Source organism: Acomys russatus, chromosome 28, assembly GCF_903995435.1.
Source record: "Acomys russatus chromosome 28, mAcoRus1.1, whole genome shotgun sequence".
Taxonomy (NCBI): domain Eukaryota; kingdom Metazoa; phylum Chordata; class Mammalia; order Rodentia; family Muridae; genus Acomys; species Acomys russatus.
The window spans coordinates 30,133,232-30,151,780 of NC_067164.1; the positions used below are offsets into that span (position 1 = coordinate 30,133,232).

General features: G+C 48.8%; 1 protein-coding gene and 1 pseudogene across 1 annotated transcript in view; one reads left to right on the plus strand and one right to left on the minus strand.

Annotated features, from left to right (window-relative positions):
• Gns (glucosamine (N-acetyl)-6-sulfatase) overlaps positions 1 to 15,634 on the plus strand; it is a 37,298-nt gene extending 21,664 nt beyond the window's left edge. Inside the window, exons 10-14 of the mRNA XM_051170398.1 lie at positions 3,378 to 3,479; positions 9,690 to 9,797; positions 10,367 to 10,477; positions 12,301 to 12,461; positions 14,762 to 15,634. Coding sequence (XP_051026355.1) covers positions 3,378 to 3,479; positions 9,690 to 9,797; positions 10,367 to 10,477; positions 12,301 to 12,461; positions 14,762 to 14,840 — 561 coding nt within the window. The 3' untranslated portion in view covers positions 14,841 to 15,634. The remainder of the gene's footprint in view (positions 1 to 3,377; positions 3,480 to 9,689; positions 9,798 to 10,366; positions 10,478 to 12,300; positions 12,462 to 14,761) is intronic.
• Positions 6,332 to 6,623, minus strand: LOC127210674 (non-histone chromosomal protein HMG-14-like; annotated as a pseudogene).
• Positions 15,635 to 18,549: the final 2,915 nt, after the last annotated feature.

Below are 18,549 nucleotides of genomic sequence, written 5' to 3' on the forward strand. Positions count from 1 at the left end.
TTTTTCAGTGACATATGGATTGCTGCTCCCAGAATTGTCTGCATGCAGTGGTAGTCCATGACAGCTGCAGGAGCAGGCTAATGGATTCAGAGCCAGGTTGTGTATCCCTGGCTCTCCAGCAACCAGGAAACCTGAGCCCTGGTGAACAATGCCTTGAAGATGTGTTCTTGCTTTTCATATAGGCCCATCTAGTTTGGTGTTTAATTAAAAATGACAGTTAATTGATTTTTTTAATCTTCCTGTTTGGCTGCCTACAGTAAGTTTCTCCCATAGTTTCAGAGACTGACTTTGTAACACATGGGCCAGAGGGCAGCCTCAGATGGTGTTCCTTAGGAGCTGCTCGCTGGAAGGAGAAGAAGAAAAGCCCAAGCTTTCCATCCACGGTCCAGCATGGCTGAAGTGGAACAGCAGAGGCAGAGAGAGAGGGTCGAAAGGCTTTTGCTCTAGGCCTGACAGGGCTGGGAGCTGGGTGCTTCTAGCCGTTCTCTCTGTGCTTTAACTCTTAAAACTTTCAGGCTGTTTGGGGCCGCTGGTCATGGCAGAAACTCTGAGCTGGCTGATGACTCTGGCTGCTATACTTTAACTCCTAAACTCTCATGCTGGTAGCCTTGCTATTTGGGGCTTCTGGTTGCAGCGAAAAGAAAGGAAGAAAGGAAGAGAAAAACCATACATTCACACCACACAGGAGCCTCCCACAGATCATTCATAAACATACATAAAGACATAGACAAGCATATTTGGTGGATGGTGAATGGAGGAAAACTATCAACCAACAACAACTTTATTTCTGTCCTGAGTTTTTATAATATGTATTTAAAAAGTTAACTTGTTCAAAAATAGATACAATTGTTATATGAGAAGGGAGTTATAGTAGGACTATTCATTTTCAGTTCTTTCATTAGAACTATAGCTAGCTAGATATTTTTGTTATAAGTTTAAAGCAGTGGTTTTATCTATATGTTCATTATGAGTTCAGAGCAGAAGTTTTCTCTTTTTCTTACTCCAAATGTATGTTCTGTGTTCAGAGCAAGAGGTTATGTCAAGGTTTTTCTAACAGGTGTCTTCTTGTATAGATAACCATTTATTTTTTTCTATATTCATATGGCCTTTCTTATCATAGTGTACACCTGGGCCTTATGCTTGGACTAAACCTAGAACAAATATATTTCCTTGATTACTAATTTCTTTCAACCTTGTTTCCTTCCTCGGTGTAATTTGCATGGAGGCTCACAGAGCTCCTATCAGTCTTTGCTATATTGCAGGGGGGGTTAAAGTTATTTGAGTCAATTAGAAGCCATTGTCAGGAATTATAAAATCATCTGTAGGATATCTGCCCAACACAGAGAGTAGCACCCGTGGAGCTATAGGCAGCGAGGTCTCTGCTGTGGCAGATGTATGAGACAAGCATGGTGGAGAAATGGCTCAGTGGTTAAAAGCGCTGCCTGTTCTTCCAAAAGTCCTGAGTTCAATTCCCAGCAACCACATGGTGGCTCACAACCATCTACAATGTGATCTGATGCCCTCTTCTGGCCTGCAGGTGTACATGCAGGCAGAACACTGTATACATAATAATAAATAAATCTTTTTTTAAAAAAAAGAGAGAGAGAAGCATGGAAAGACAGCATAGCAACAAGAAGCAGTCCTGAGGCAAAATCCGTGGGGCTTTGCCTAAACCAAAGATATACCCGTTTGTCGGCTGTGCAGGAATGAGTGGGCTGCCTCCAGGAAGCTCACCTGCCAGTCCAGCTTGTGACTGCTCCCAGCAGCTCGCCACATAGGATCTCACTATGTGGCCCTGGCTGTCCTGGAACTCAACTTTGTAGACCAAGTTGATGTCTGTCTCCCAGAGATCCTCCTCCCTCTCCCTCCCAAGTGCTGGGACAAAGGCGTGCACTATCACTCCTGGCTTCTCGACTTGTTTTTTTGAGACAAGCTTTCTCAGACATGGAGCTCACTCTATAGACTAAGCTGTCACATAAGCATGAGGCCCTGAGTTTGTTCCTCAGAATCCGCCTTTAAAAGCTTGTATTTTAGCACAGGGGAGGCAGGAGGCTGGCGCTGGAGACTCCTGAGGCTTGCTACCAGCCAGCCTAGGCAGTCCGTGAGCCCAGGCCAATTAGAAACACACACACACACATACATACATGTGTACACACACACAGGTCCGTGCACATTTAAAAAAATAAAATTTAGTTGTTTTTACATTAGAACTGACACAGCTCCACTGTGTTTCAATGAAACCATGCTGGTTTAGGTCCTTAGAAAGGACCTAACATCCAGAGGCCCTGTCTAAGACAGACAAATACACAGAAAAAGCATATTGGTGGGGCTACAGCAATAGTTTATCAGGTAAGAACACTCGTCACACCAGACAATGGTGGCACAGACCTTTAATCCCAGTGTAAAACACTGAGTAGCGGAGGTTATAGGTGAACAGTGGAGCTGTACAGACAGATGAAATCTCACCACACAACAGATCACTTAAGAGGTTTAATAGGGAGATACAGGAACCAACTCTAGAGACATACATGCAGGGAGGGAGGGAGGGAGGGAGGGAGGGAGGGAGGGAGAGAGGGAGGGAGAGAGAGAGAGGAGAGAAGTAGTGAAAGGTAGAGGAGCTGGAAGGTTGAAAAGTAGAGAGAGCTCCACGTGGAGGGTGTCTTTTATATGGCCCAGGGCAGGGCCACGCCCCATGACTAGTAAGCAGTGACATAACAGGTAGGCAGACTGACACAGAATCCTAACACCCAGCACTTGGGAGGCAGAGGCAGGCAGATCGCTTTGAGTTTGAGGCCAGCCTGGTCTACAAAGCGAGTCCAAGACAGCCAAGGCTACACAGAGAAACCCTGTCTTGAAAAAAAAAAAAAAAAAAAAAAGACTCTCACAGAGGATCAGGGATTGGTTCCTGGCACCTACAAGCAGCTCACAACCATCTGTAACTCCAGTTCAGGGGGATCTGACACCCTCTTGTGGCCTCTGGGCATTCATGCATGTGGCACGTTTATATATATGTGGGCATTTTTACAGATAAAAGAGAAACACAAATCTTTTTTAAGTGTTAGTAATGCACGTGAGGTTAAATTTAGTGAGCAAATGTGAGCATCAGGTTGGGAAACAATTGATAATGCAGCAGTGATTTGTCATGAGGCCATCACAGAAGTGTTTCAGACGGTCTGAAAGCAGCCATGTGAGTAAGATGAACACGCAACATCCCACACGCGTTCACACACACCTGATACGCCTTGTGTCTTCAGTTGTAGTTGAGTGTCTGGAACTGGGGTGGGAGAACAGGCTTCTGGTGGGTTGCTTAGAGTCTGTCCGATGGAAAAGTAGAGTGAGACCTGCCATGTCCCACACTGTTTTCTTCACTCATGCAGATGCTTGTGTCCAATATTGACTTGGGCCCCACGATCCTGGACCTTGCTGGCTATGACCTGAATAGGACCCAGATGGACGGGATGTCCCTGCTGCCCATTCTGGTGAGTATAGAGCCACAACTCTGAAGTTAATTCCTGGGAGACAAAGAAGGAAAAGCTAAAGCTACTGTGTCTGGTAGGCAAAGAACGGGATTGTCTCTGGCCTTGTGGTGGGAGAGGCTTCCTCAGGGAAGAGACTGACTGACCCATGTGTCGCCTTGTACCTTCTGTATTCTCTTCCCTTCTCCCAGAAAACCAAACAAAAGTCACCATGAACAAACCTAAAGTGACCAACAGGCTGAAAAAACATTTGCAGGTTACATACAAGAGGGTAGTTGAAGGCAAGTAAAGATTGACGTCCCAATAGAAATAAGTCAAGCAGCAGCAAGTGGCCACCTTAGGGAAGACTTAGGAATGGCCCAGGTCAGTGTAGAAGGGCTACCTCAGCATCCATCAGAGATGCTGAAGTAAAGGAGGCCTGTGTCATCTGCACAGTGGCGAGCGCTGGCGAGGTCTGAGGCATGGAAATGCTTCACACACTATTCATGGAGGTACAGGCAAATAACTAAAGCTAAATTACTGACCTGAGTGTGGTTGGAGAGTTTACAGTGTCAGCTGGGGCACACAGCTCTCAGCAGAGTACTTACATAGCACACTGAAGATCTTGCGTTCAGTCTCCAGGTCCAAAAGGGCTGTGGGGAGGACGGGAGAAGGAAGGAGGAGAAAGAAAAAGAGGAAGAGAGACAGTTATTACACACACACACACACACTATTGTACTGGATCTGTCTGGGCATTTTTAAGACTCAGTGTTGTTTCTAAGATGGATCCATGTAGTTCTCGGCTACGTGATACTCTGTAATGGACTCTTGAGTGCGTCATGGCCTAGTTGTTCATCTCTTCCCAGGTACTATGTGTGGTGGTCTAGCTCTGTCACGTGGGCAGTACTGCTTTAGCATTCTCACCCATGTCCCCGGTGTCCTGCGTACTCACTAAGATGAGGATTCCCTTTGCTCTGCACACTATCAACTTCATATATGCCAGTTGAGTGAGGGAAAACAGTGTTTGGTCTCAACTGTGCATTTACTTCTCAGTAAGGGGAGCCACTTGTCAGCTCAGTTCACATGCCATGCAGTTCACTAGTGTGGACAGCTCAGTCATTTAGAACATTCCATCATCCTCTCCACTGCTGCCTCCTCTGGCCCTCAGGCGGCCCATAATCCCGCTTCTACCTCTGTGGAGTTGTGTACCCTGGACATACAGATGGAGTCAGCCGCATGGTAGCCTGTATCTGTATTTCATTACTTCTAGTGCTCAGAACGCTCTCCCCACCTCCAGGGGACACATGGCTCCATCTGTCCGTCCGTCACATCTGGATGTGGAGATTCTTGCTACTTTGGGGCTCCTTTTGAGTAGCCCTGTTGTGAACATGTATGTGAGACTATGCACACATTTGCAGGTCTCTGTGTGCCAGTGTTCTGGGCACCTTGGTAACCTTAATTTTTTAGACCCACCAGTCTGTTTAGCACGTTACGTATTTCCATCAGCCATGTGTGAGGGTTCGGATTTTCTCACACCCTCATGGACACTAGATGGTTCTTGTTTTATTTTATCATAGCGGGTGCACAGGGGCATCCCCCTGTGGTCCTCGTCTGCAGTTCTGTAGTAGCAAGGGGCTCCGTGCCCAGTGCTTGCTGCTGTATATATGTCTTTTTTTGTTTTTGTTTTTGTTTTTGTTGTTTTACACATACTCTTTCACAACTGAGATTTTTATTGGCCGAGCAGCAGAGTACACAGACATTTCAATTCTTTTTTTTTTTTTTTTTTTTTTTTTTTTTTTAAAGATTTTATTTATTTATTATTATGTATACAGAGCTCTACCTGCATGTACCCCTGCAGGCCAGAGGAGGGCATCAGATCACATTATAGATGGTTGTGAGCCACCATGTGGTTGCTGGGAATTGAACTCATGACCTTTGGAAGAGCAGTCAGTGCTCTTAATCGCTGAGCCATCTCTCCAGCCCCGACATTTCAATTCTTAACACAAGTACCCAGACTCTGAAGTCACACGTCGTGTGCAGGAACCCAAATGAAGGACCACATGTTATCTCTCTAAACTTACTCCAGTGACATTCCAGCCTCAAATTTGACAAGTTTTCCTGATGACCTCACATAACAACCAAATGCTCATGATGCTTAGTTCCGCTGACTCACAGTCTTAATGCCACAAACAGAACATACTCAAAATTTCCACCTTTCACAGCACATTATCACAGGGTTAGGAAAATGGACAACCATGGCCAGAGACGCTACAGTTCTGACAGGGCAAGGACCAAGGAGCAGTTTTCTTAGAAAACAGTTCTACTAGACACAGGAGATCAGATCTAACTGAAAATATTCCAGAGATGAATGCACGACTGAGATTCCAAATTGCCGTTTAGTACACACTGTGATGTAAGATACAAAACTAGCCCCCTCTACAGAATGTTATGGCGATCCCCAAGACAGTCACAGTCTCTCCAGATTCAATATCCTCCTATTTTCTGGTTGTCCCAAAAAGTAAACAACCAGCAAATGATTCAACCTCTTTTAAAAAATCATTTACTTGGCTAGAGAGATTGTTCCGGAGGTCCTGAGTTCAATTCCGGCAACCTCATGGTGGCTCCCACCCATCTATAATGAGATCAGTGCCCTCTTCTGGCCTGCTGGTTCACATGCAGGCAGAGTGCTATATACATAATAAATAAATCGAAAAAAGTCATTTACACTTTAAAAATGGGATGAGGTAGGATTCCCCCACCCCTTAAAATTGTTTGTAGAGCTACTAAAAACCTCGCATTTACAAAATAGTTGATAAAAATTTCCTCCTGATTGTACAAGAAGGGAGTCAGGGACCACTGACAGACACGATGGACAGTTAGTCGGCCTTGGATTCTTTCTCTTCTCCCTCAGAGGCCGCACTCTGGTTTTCTGTCTCTCCGTTTTCTGCAGGCAGAGCTGTAGCTTGCTGTCAGCCACTCGGCCTGTTTGCCTTTGCTCCTCTCTTCCCTTTTGCTTGCACTGTTTGTCTGATGATTTATCCTTTCCCAAGCCCTTTTTTTGGGCTTTGCGCCGACTTTGGCAGAGGCAGGCTTGGCCAAGAGCCTCAAGGAATGGTGCTTGGGCTCCACCTTCGCCAGTCCACCCACGCTAACCTTCCTCTTGGGCATCGTGGCGGCACGGGGTGGGAGACACGTGTGGTGCAGAGCCAGCCACAGAGCTGCACTGCCTAGCCACCACCTCACCAACTGCCTAGATGTCATTTTTGACAGTGTCGTTGTTGGTGATAGACTCTGCTTCTTTTGTCCTCACCTGTGAAACATCCGTGTTTGCCCAAACTGTGCTGCTTGTTGCTCATCTTTCCCTGTACTGTAATATGGAGAAAGAAGAGCGGGCCATTCCTGTTGATGGCTGGCCTTCTTTGTGCGTGAAGGAGCATACTTACTTACATGGGTATGGACATGTATGCCAAGGTCAGGGGACAGTTCTCAGGTGTTGGTCCCCACCTTTCTCCTTCCTCAAGATAGCCTCGGTACCACCTTGGACGCCAGCCTGGCTGGCCCATGAGGGTTGCTGTGTCCACCTCTCATCTTCCTATAGAGGATGCTGGGATTACGGGTGCCTATGCTACTATGTAGCCCCTGGGCATCTGGATGTAAATTGTCAGGCTTGTATGGTAAGTGCTTTTCTACTGAGACGTCTCCCCAGCCTGTTTGTTTCTTAGTTATAGACCACGTGTACGTGTGAAGTTGGAGATCTCCTCCATTTTCTTCTCCAGGTTTTACCGTTCTGTGTCCTGGGTCCTGCTCATCTGTGTATCTAGGATGGCTTTGCTCTTTCAGTTAAGAACCTTGCTTTCTCTGTACTCAGGCATCTCTTCTGACCCACGGGCCTCGCCTTGTTGTGCTGTCTTGCCTTCAAGCTGAGTACCTGAGCCTGTCTGTGTGGGTCTGCCGGCCTCCTTGTTCTGTCAGGGTCCTAAGTCCCTAGGTCCCTCTTCCATGTAACCTTAGACTCGGCTTCTGCATCGCCTGTAAGATGTGGGCCTTGCGGCTGGAAGTGCATCCCATCTGTAGCTCAGCCAGGTGTCTCCTAACTTCACATGAGTAAGTTCCAGGCTACAAGTCATCGGGATGTGTGTGTGCAGTCACCTCTGCACGTTTCTTGTTGTGCACCGTGGTTGAGGTTGTTGATATAAGGCACTTACACACTAGGCCGGTGGGATGGTCACATGTGGCCTTTGAAGTGAACTAAGATGCAATGAAGAGTTATTAGTTCCAGATTTAGCCTCATCCAGTGGCAGCTCAGGACCAGACCTAACCAGCCCTGGCTTGGAGGGGATGTTACCCAGGGCTGCAGAGCTGAGTAGATGCGGAGGATCATTAGGTACACCATAAATATACACATAAGGCCTTTTTCAGGGGAAAAAAATGCTTTGTTTCATTCTGTAAGGGTCCAAAAATCGCCGAAGGAAGACCCCAGACTCACATACTGTGCAAAAATAGAGTATTTGTTCTGCAGAAACAGCCTGCATGCAGAGATCAGCCAACCATACAAAATGGCAGCGACTCCAAGGGGGAGCTCGCAGGCTCTTTTAAAGGCTTCTAGGGGAATCCTGTCTGTGGCTACCTGACTCTGACTGGGATTGGCCAGTGCCTGTGTGTAGACGGGCATGGACCTTCCAGCAATGTCCAGTCCTCTCAGTTCCTTTCTTGGCCTTTAAGGCCTTGTGCGAGCTAGTACCCACTCCCTCCACATCTCCCAGCTTCAGTCTTTAGAGGCACAGGTCTCAAACTGACACCAGGGATGCTTATGGGCTTGCTAACACGTAAACTGCTTTTCACTTGAGTCAGGACCTGAGGTGTTTACATTCACAGTTTATGCTGACACTAGAAGCACACTTAGAGACCCAGCTATGGAGCAGAGCCTCTCAGTTTCCTGTGCATGCATGCCGCTGCAGTGCTGGTCTAGCATGTGAGGCCCTGAAAAACGTCCCTAAGGTTTGAGGTGGCAGGCGTCAAGCTATTGAGGAAGCTCCATAAGGGTCTCTTCCCACTGGGCCTGTTTCCCTAGATCTGTCCTTGGCTGATGTCTGAAGCAGCCTTGCTGTTCCTTACTCAGAACCATCCCTCTCTCCCCATCCCCCACCTCTGTTGCTCTTCAAAGATGTCTGGATGTGTGTGTGGCTCAGCAAGTAAGCTGGCCTCGGTCAGTCCTTGCGCCTCAGCCTTCCAAGCAGCGAGTGCTGCAGGCATGTCCCTGGCCTAGCTGGCCTGCTGTTCAGGGGCCCCTGGCCTAGCTGTTCCTCCTTCCTCCTCTGGGGTTCAAGACCCACCCAACACGTGTTCCCTGCTATCCTGGATTCATCTGCTGTTTGTTTGTTTGTTTGTTTGTTTGTGACAGGGTTTCTCTGTGTAGCCTTGGCTGTCCTGGACTCTCTTTGTAGACCAGGCTGGCTTCGAACTCACAGTGATCGCCTGCTCTGCCTCCCGAGTGCTGGGATTAAAAGCATGCGCCACAACACCCAGCCATGTTCATCTGCTTGTGATCCCAAACTTGCTCCTGTCCTAGCCTTCTTTGCCAGCATTTCTATGCCTGTCTAAAATGTTTGTGTTTCAGCTGTTGCCTCCTTCCTCCACACATCTAACGTGCAGCACAGAGTAAGTGAGATACGTTGAGTTGTATGTTTATCTCAAGACCCACACTCCGGGGCTGGAGAGATGGCTCAGTGGTTAAGGGCACTGACTATTCTTTTAGAGGACCTGAGTTCAATTCCCAGCACCCACATGGCAACTTATAACTGTCTGTAGCTCCAAGATATGACATGCTCACACAGACATACATGCAGGCAAAACACCAGTGCACATAAAATAAATATTTAAAAAAAAAAAAATGACTCGCAGCGCATGTCTTTTATGCTGCCCAGGGCAGGCAGAACCTCACTAAGCTGGGTACCACTTGCACTCAGATCTGAACTTGGAGCCACCTGCACTTGTTGTTTTCTAGCTTCTGTCGTCACCTGCGTGCGTGCTGCCCTTACAGGAACTATCACACATCCCAGCAGTTGACCACCGCTTGAAAGACTATAAACGGTTTTTGTACACAACCATTTCTCCATTCCCTGTAGTTACAGAATGAGCTGCCCGAAGGCCCCTCCGGCAGCCTGGAAAGATTTCCCTCGTCAGTTCCCTTATCAGTCCATGCCTCACAGAAACCACCTTCACCTTTTTTTCTAGAAAGGGGCCAGTAACCTAACCTGGAGGTCAGACGTCCTGGTGGAATATCAAGGAGAAGGCCGCAACGTCACTGACCCGACCTGCCCTTCCCTGAGTCCTGGAGTGTCTGTGAGTAGAGCTTGTCTTGGACCACACTTCGCTACCACTCGGCAGGTGCTGTTGTCACGCGCCCATGCCCTCACCCCTTACCTTACCCACTGTCCACCTCCCCAGTGGCAGTACCATTTTCCTTGGCATTCTGTCAAAATGGAGAGACAGGATCTGTCCCTATGCCTTAGCCGTCACAGGTGCCCTCACTGGTGGCAGCCAAACAGGTCATGTACGAGGTAACAGCCACATTGACCTGGGTTTGGGGGCTGGAGCCTTGTCTCTCCTGACACTAAAGTGTTCTGAGTAAAGGTCCAGCCGTGTGTGTGTGTGTGTGCGCGCGCGCGCGCGCACGCGCGCATGTGCACGTGCACGCACACAGTTCAACCAGCTACGGACTAGCAGGGCCTGTGGAAGACATGGGAGTCGGGTCCTTTGTAGTGCTGAGATGACAGTCCTAGACACTCCTTCAGAGTGACTCACCTGATACCTACTTGTCCTCCTCCCTGGTGTCTGGCGTCAGCCAGCCTGTACCTGTGTGGTCACTATGTTAGAGCAGCCCTCATTTAACTGGTAAAATGTTCCTCCAGCAATGTTTCCCAGACTGTGTGTGTGAGGATGCCTACAACAATACCTATGCTTGCGTGAGGACGCTGTCGTCTCTGTGGAACCTACAGTACTGCGAGTTTGATGACCAGGAGGTAAGGGAGACACGTACCTGGACACATCCCCACCCCTACCCCAGCCCCCACGCCGTGTCTACCGCCTGTGTTTGGTTGCTTGGGCTTGGTGTCCTAAGATGATCCAGGGCACCGCCCAGGGAAGAGCGTTTTTCTCTGCAGTCCCCAAGGTCTCCTGCAGTTCACAAGACAGTCTGTGCAGCCAGCTTCACTCTGATTTTTCTCAATGGACTCCTCTCTACTTGCCACTTCCACAGTTTAAATGCATATTTGACTTTTTCAGAATGACACTTGCCTGGTCTGTGGGTTTCCGTCCCTGGTAATTAAAAGTGAGGTGTTTGCACATCTACAGAGAGAGGAGTTGGGGCATTTCCCAGCAAGCTGGACAGCATCTGACTCAGCCAGAAGCTCCCCTTGCCCACAGCACAAGCCACTGCTGTCTGTTATTAGATCGGGGACAAAGGCCCAGGAGGGCCATCCTTGGGAAGGTGTGTGGACTCCAGGTTGCAGCCTTATGCCTGGTGCTCAGCATGCGCTCACCTGCCCTGTCTGGCCACCTGCCTCCTGTACACAGTAGATGCTCATCTGTGTTCTTCCAAATGGACGCTCCCTTATAGCATTGGGCAAGAAAAGTGTCACTCAAGCTGAGCTGTCCCTTCCCATGGTTACCCATTTAATAAGGTGAGCGGTAGTCTGAGGGCAGCAGTTCAAAGCCATTGGAGGCAAGGTTTTCCTCCCATATCCTGGCCCTTTGTTTGAGTCCCAGTTGGAGATCAGTATGTGATTTGAGGGAAAACTACTGATTCTAGGCAGTCTGCTTTTAGAAATAATACTGGCCGGGCAGTGGTGGTGCACACCTTTAATCCCAGCACTCAGGAAGCCGAGGTGGTGACTCTCTTGAGTTCAAAGCCAGCCTGATAGACAAAGCAAGTCTAGAACAGCCAGGGCTGTTACACAAAGAAACCCTGTCTCAAAAATAAACAAATAAAGGCTGGGTATGGTGGTACACGCCTTTAATCCCAGCACTTGGGAAGCAGAGGCAGGTGGATCGCTATGAGGCCAACCTGATCTACAAAGCAAGTCCAGGACAGCCAAGGCTATACAGAGAAACCCTGTCTCAAAAAAAAAGAAAAAAAAAAAAAAAAAACAATAACAGCAACAAAAATAATACTGTAGCCTTCCCCATTGGCACAAACTATCTCAAAACTACTTTTTAAAATAGGGAATTATTTGTACCAGAAATCAGAGTACTTCTTACCTCTATCCTTGCTTGAATCCCAGGATTCTGAGGCAAAAATATTGCTTCCACACTCCCTTGAGTGGCCACAAATTGTCTTGCTACTGAGGCCAGGCCATCAAGGTCTCAGCTTTTACTCACCCTCTAGGGTAGTGGTTCTCAACCTTTCTAATGCGGTGACTCTTAATACAGTTCCTCATGCTGTGATGACCCCAACCATAAAATTATTTTCATTGCTCATGACTGTAACTTTGTTACTGTTATGAATCGTAATGTAATTATGTGTTTTCCCATGGTCTTAAGTGACCCCCTTTGGTGGTCAGTGACCCACAATTGAGAACCGCTACTCTAGAGGGTCATTTTACTTTCCTGACGATGTGGGGTAGACAGGTAGCCACAGTTCAGCATGGGGCTGTACGTGAAACACCAGGGAGCCCCAGCACAGGCAGTGTGTGACTGTGTGCGGATCCTGGAGCCTTACGCCACATGCTGGATGGATGGGCCTTGCTGTCCCACGAGCCCTTCCCTTTCTATGTAGAAGCAATTGCCTTACGAGTATTCTCAATATAACCCATTTTCTTCTTTCCTCTTCCCTTTTTGCCGCTAGGTATTCGTAGAAGTCTATAATATAACTGCAGACCCAGACCAAATCACCAACATTGCTAAGAGTATAGACCCTGAGCTTTTGGGAAAGATGAACTATCGTTTGATGATGCTCCAGTCCTGTTCCGGACCAACCTGTCGCACTCCAGGGGCTTTTGACCCTGGGTAAGTGGCTTCTGTCCTCGCTACTCTGCTTCGTCTGTGGGGTCATGCTCCTCCAGATGACCGGAAGCGGCTCCCTCTGCGTGAGCTGGGCTTGCTCTTCTCTCTCGAGGGCATGTTGTGTTCTTGCTGTGTCAGCTTGTGTTGCTGGGGAGAGCAGCTGCTCTCTACCTCCAGTGGCTGCAAGCTCAGCAGCTGCTCTCTACCTCCAGTGGCTGTAAGCTCAGTCCCGATCCCTGTCCCAGGCCTCCACTTGGTGGCACTGGACAACTCTGGCTAGCCCTGCCCTGCCCTGCGAGCTGCTTGAGGGCACACAGCTTCATTTCTTAGAGATTCAGTGTGTTAGACACTAATGAGAACAGGTATGAGCTCAGAGGCTGAAGTAGAGACCTCTTCAGCGTGCTGAACGTGATGGCGTGCCTCCCATCAGGACCTGCTTACACAGTGCTGTGTGTGCAGACGCTGGCTGCCGCTGCCGTGCAGTCAAGCCACATTAGCAACAAGTATGGCATTATTTTTTTGCTTGAAAATTATGAAGTCAAATCAGCATGTCACCTAAAGAGTATTATTTCAGCTCTCAAAGTGACGTGGGGCTGTGTGCGTTCTCGGCCTTCTTCGCCTGTACTTCTGAGTGAGCAAGGATGAGCAGGCAGAAGGGGTGTGGACAATTATGTAGTATGCACACAGCCAGAAACACAGATCCCACACTGTCAGAACAGGACTCACTTATGTCCTCACGGGACCCTTCAGGTCAAGCCCCAGCCTGAAGTTTGTTGTTTTGAGACAGGTCTCCCCGACTGTCTCAGAAGTTGTTATGTAGACCAACCGGGCTGCCTCTCCCTCCTGAGTGCTGCTAGGATTAAAGGTGTGAGCCACCGTGTCTTGCAACTGCATAAAAAGACAGTGTCATTTTATCTAGCTTAAACCAAGTAACTTTTGAATGGAATGAGTGTAGTAAGCCTGGTCAGTCCCTTTCACTGTCCAGCCTTCACTTCCCCTGTGACGACCCAGACATCAGCTCAAGTGTGTTGACTTTGTTCACAATGATTTATCAAACCAAATGGACATAATGCTTCAGCCATGCACTCTAGGCTGGCTCTCGGAACTGAGAGCAGAGTCTCACTAACTAGAGCCCTGAAGGAGAGTGAAGGAACCCTGCAGAGCAGGCTTAGCTGTTGGTGCACCGATCTGCCACACCACGAGGCCTCGGGAGCTAGGTGGCTGTGGTGCTGTCCTGCTTCTGGGCATCTGGATCAGTTGCCAACTCTCCAGAGCCCAAACACATGCACGTCACACCGGGGGATTCAGTAGACTTACAGTTTGCCCAGAGGTACCTCTGAAGAACAGGCAGAGCATGGTTTTTCTCCCCCAGCATTTTGTTTAACCTGTAGTAGTCTTTTCACCCCGGTGCTTGTGTAATAAGATGGATGCTGGTTGTGTGTGCAGGTTGGCCTGTACATGTGAACACCAATGGAGCTTGTAACTTACCACCCCAGGTTATTCTTTTCCACCAAACATTTGTTCAAGGATCCTCTGCAATAGGGCTGTTGGACTGGGTCCTGTAGGCACATGGTGTCAGATCCCAGCCGCACACGTCCATTGCACACTTCCTGTGCTAGATGGGCCACAGTCCTCCCACAGCACCTGGCTCTTTACAACTCGGACTGAGCTGTATACATCCGAGAGCCAGGCTCAAGCACACATCCAAGACCCAGGTACATGTGTTCTTAAGCGGCAGCAGCTATAAAGGAGGAAGAGACCTCGGAACTGGACTGGAGCGTTGAGTGAGGGTCAGCTCTTCATCTGATGCTTTTACACTAGGACTCGCCTCTCCTCTCAGCCTCGGGCTCCCATGTGTTGGGCTTGAAGGCAGGTGGGCTATTTGTGAGTTTGAGGACAGCCTGGTCATTCTGCATAGCAGTTTCCAGGCCAGCTAGGACGGTGTAGCAGCATTTAAAAAAAAAAAAAAAAAAAAAACCTACTTTTTTTTATATGAGGTTTATTAAGTGAACATGGGGAGAGGAGAGGGGGTAGGGGTACCCCAGAGAGGGAGAGGGATAGAGAGAGGAGAAGACTAGCGGAGTAAGAACCGCCTGCTACTTTTTACAGGTAACTTTGTTCCCTCAGCTCACAGCTGGCGTGGAAAGTCTTCTCACCTACTGAAAGCACACTTACATTGCAGCCACTCCCCCCCCCCCCCCCGCCCCAGCTCTCTTCCAGGGTTCCTCTCTGCTGGGGAGCATGCTGTTGGCATCTGCATGACTAGCTGCAGTTCATGTGACATCCTTCTTTTCCTTCTTCAGATACAGGTCTGACCTACGTCTCATGTTCAGCAGTCACGGCAGCGTCAGAACGAGAAGGTTCTCCAAGCACCCTCTGTAGCACCGTGTACAGTTTCTGCAATTGGATCCTTGCACACCCTTCTCTCATGAGCCCGTGCCTGGGAGAGCTCTGGCCCGGCTGTTTCAAGTCTTGTTTGAAAAAGAACCCACTCAACTGACTTCCAGTACTGTGAATCTGCTCCCCGGGTCAGAAGTGGCTGACCCCGTCTCTCTCTCTCCCCTCCGATGACAACCAGCACTCCTGAGGTCCTCATCCTCACCATGTCCCTTCATATTGGGTGGGCACGGTGTGTGATGATCCCCACGTGGTAAAGTCTGAATTTGTAAAACTGTCCAGATAAATGGCAGTACTTGAGGGCAGAAAGATAAAGCCTTTTGGTATGTAGTCAGCCCCCAAATCTAAAGCCCTCTATAGCTTTTCAGACTGGGCCTCTCGCTGTCAGAAACCACACAGTCCTGAAAAGAGCTATTGTTTGTGGAGCTGTAGAGAAACGATGTTTATAACCTCATCGTGGTGTGGTAGATGTGCAGCTTGTCACCCATCCTCTGCTCCAGTTCCCTGGACTCCCGAGGTGCTGCCCTGCTGATCCATCTGCAGGCTGTGGTATTGGCTCTCGGAGCCATCAGCTTTTTGGTGGCTCAAACCACTGAAGCACTCAGCAGCACTGTGGAGAGGGAAGCACCAAGGGGCCTCGGTGAGGAGCAGATCAGGCTCCTGGACCAGCAGGTGAGGCGCAGCACTTGCAAGTGCCTGTCTGGAGGGATCTCAAGTGTCAGTGCCACAGACAAAGTCCTCTTAACCGGCTGCAGTTAGCTGTCATTCTCATCTGAATATCCCAGTGTGTCCGGGTTGGTGGGAAGACCAGCTGCTGCATCCCACTCTCCCCCTCTTCCGGTAAGCTCTTTAGTTCCCAGAGTCTTGAATAACTATGGGTCTAGAGTGGACGAGGTCCGCTCTGACATTTGCATGGAAGGCTGCATGCTGGCAGGACAGCAAAGAAGGGAGAGCCGGGCTTTTAACCTGGTCTACTTGGGGAGAGAAGGTGGCATCAGCTTTACAGCCTCTGTCTAGCTTTAAGCACTTATCAGACAGAGCTAGAAGCCACTTTCAGGATTCCAGCAGCCATGTTGGGGTTTATCCTTTACCTCATGTGACCCCAGCAACTGTGGTGACGCTGAGATGCCAGCAGGCAATGAAATGAACACCTACTGTGGCCGCTTTAGAGGGAAAAACTTGAGTTTTAAACTAAAAGTTACAAAATTGAATGTGCGTACTGGCTTCATTCGCTCCACCTGGATTCTAACCATCAGTCTCCACTAGTCAAGTTGACCATAGTTGTCCCCAAATAAAAGTGACCAGCTCCTACCAGGCCTTGGACTGTGATGTCATATTCTTCAGTTTTATGGCCAGCTCCCGAAAGCGGGCAAAATCAGTGATACAGCCAGCTGCCGTAGTGTTTTTACCTCTCTACCCTTACATGCAGGTGATGGGACATAAGATCCTCTGTACCTCACAGTTCCTGAACATAGTGAGTAGACCTTGGTTTGTCATAAACGGCAGCACTGCCTCCCACCTGAAAGGGACACACTGCAGGAAGCTGGCCTTGTTCTTTGTACTCACATGAATTCAGCATCTCCTTCGAGGGCCAGGCCCGTGCTTGCCAGTGCTCTTCAAACCAGAGCCACTCAAACCAGTATGGAATGCAGGGATCTTGCCTTATGAGAGTTCCAGCTTAAAACTCACTCAGACCTAATCTCAAAGTAGCATATACATGTAGAGTGTCCACAAACAGTACTGATGCAGACACCTTTCGACCCGTCGGCGCTAGGCTTTTTGTATAAAATAAGAGTAGCTGTGGGAAATATTCTTAAACTTATGAGTACCTAAGGTCAGTGCTTTCTCTTTTCTAATGAAAGATGATGGCTCAGAATCCACGAGAGAGCAGAGGGTGTCAGCTGATCACCACTGGGGTGGATGGGTGCACTGGGCTTAGTTCACCAGCACTTTACACTCAATGGACTTTGTAAACTCTCTTATTAGCATCAGCTGTTGTAGAAGTTACTCCACCCTGGCCCTGTCATCTCAGTCACTTAGAAAGTGCCCTTCAAAGGACCCTGTTCACTGCTGCACTTTTCAATGTATTAAAACGTATTTCTGTTCTAGTGGGATGTGTCCTTTGTTTTAGTCCACAAGTAGCAGTTCTCACAAGCTGTAAGCAGGTGGCTGCTCTGGGGGGCGGGTTGGCGGCTTTGTGGTGCTAGGGAGCAGCCTGAAGTTAATGCTAGGTCACACCGTCCCCCTGCTGCTCTGTAATATGCTAGTCACTAACCCACAGTGAAGACTGGCTGTTTCCTCACCACAGCCTCCACCTGGAACGCTTTACACACCAGTCCCTGGGGCCTGGGAAGACGGCTCAGTGGCTGTTCTTGCAGACTGTTTCTGGCACCCACATGACAGCTAGTGACCATCGGTAACTCCAGCCCAGGGGATCAAATGCCTCTTCTAACATCCACAGGCAAATAGGCCTGCACACAAATACACATAAAATGTTTTAAAAGAAAAAGCATCCTGATAAGTGATTGACAGCTTCCTTGGCCAGCTTTTAAGTAGATACAGTAACTCACCTTTGACATGCGATGCTGTTAACCCAGGTGTTCGACCCATTTGCCTAAAAGAAGAATGACATCTTGACAGAGCCAACAGACTGACTTTTTCTCTTTAAAAAAAACTATGATGTATACAGTGCTCTGCCTGCACGTACACCTGCAGGCCAGAAGAGGGCACTAGATCTCATCATAGATGGTTGTGAGCCACCATGTGGTTGCTGGGAATTGAACTCAGGACCTCTGGAAAAGCAGCCGGTGCTCCTAACCTCTGTTCTCTCCAGCCCCAAAAAACTTTCTTAAAGGGCTGAACACCCAATATTCCTAGGCTTAGAGGTTCCACCGTCTCTGTCACAACTACTTTGCTGTTGAAGCATTTAGCTCAAGGGCTGGGGCTACCATTCAGTGGGTATTGCATCATGTGTTCAAAAGACCTGGGTTCCGTCCACGTTACCAAATAAGCAGTGTGGTGAGGCTGTCAGCTACGGAAAGACTAGATCCTGGAGAATAACCGTGGCTCTGGCCCAACCCAGAAAACTAGATCGCCGGCCCCAGGCATTGTGGACTGCTTTGTATGTTGAAAATTTGATAGGTTACAATCTGCAAACGATGGTTAGGGCCTGAAGAGATGGTTAGGAGGTTAAGAGCCCACAGTGCTCTTGCATAAAGGACCCAGGTTTGGTTCCCAGCACCCACATCCGGTGGCTCACAATCCACCTGTAACTGCAGCCTCGGGAGATTGAGCGCCCTCTTCTGGCTGCCTTAAAAATGAGACTCTATTTGAGTGAATCACAACTGAGAGATCTCTTCTAGGGGCCTGGGCTTGACTAGCCAGTAGCACACGCCTGTCAGTTGTTGTCCTCCAACCCCCGTGGGTGTCAGGCAAGATCCCACACTGAGGGGACACCCAGGTGAGGCGCACAGCATGGGAGCGACCTATTGTTTCATAGCAAGCCCGCTCTTTACCTCATCCGTCCAAGTTACTCATTCGCCAACAGATCTGAGAGACTGTTCTGTTCAGGGGGCGTGAGACTGGGATAACCATAGTTGACGCTGACCCAACAACTCCCAGCTGGCTAATTAAGGGGGTGGTCACCTAGGTGGATGCGTTCCCTGCCATACCCACAGAGTCTAGAAGCCGGAGC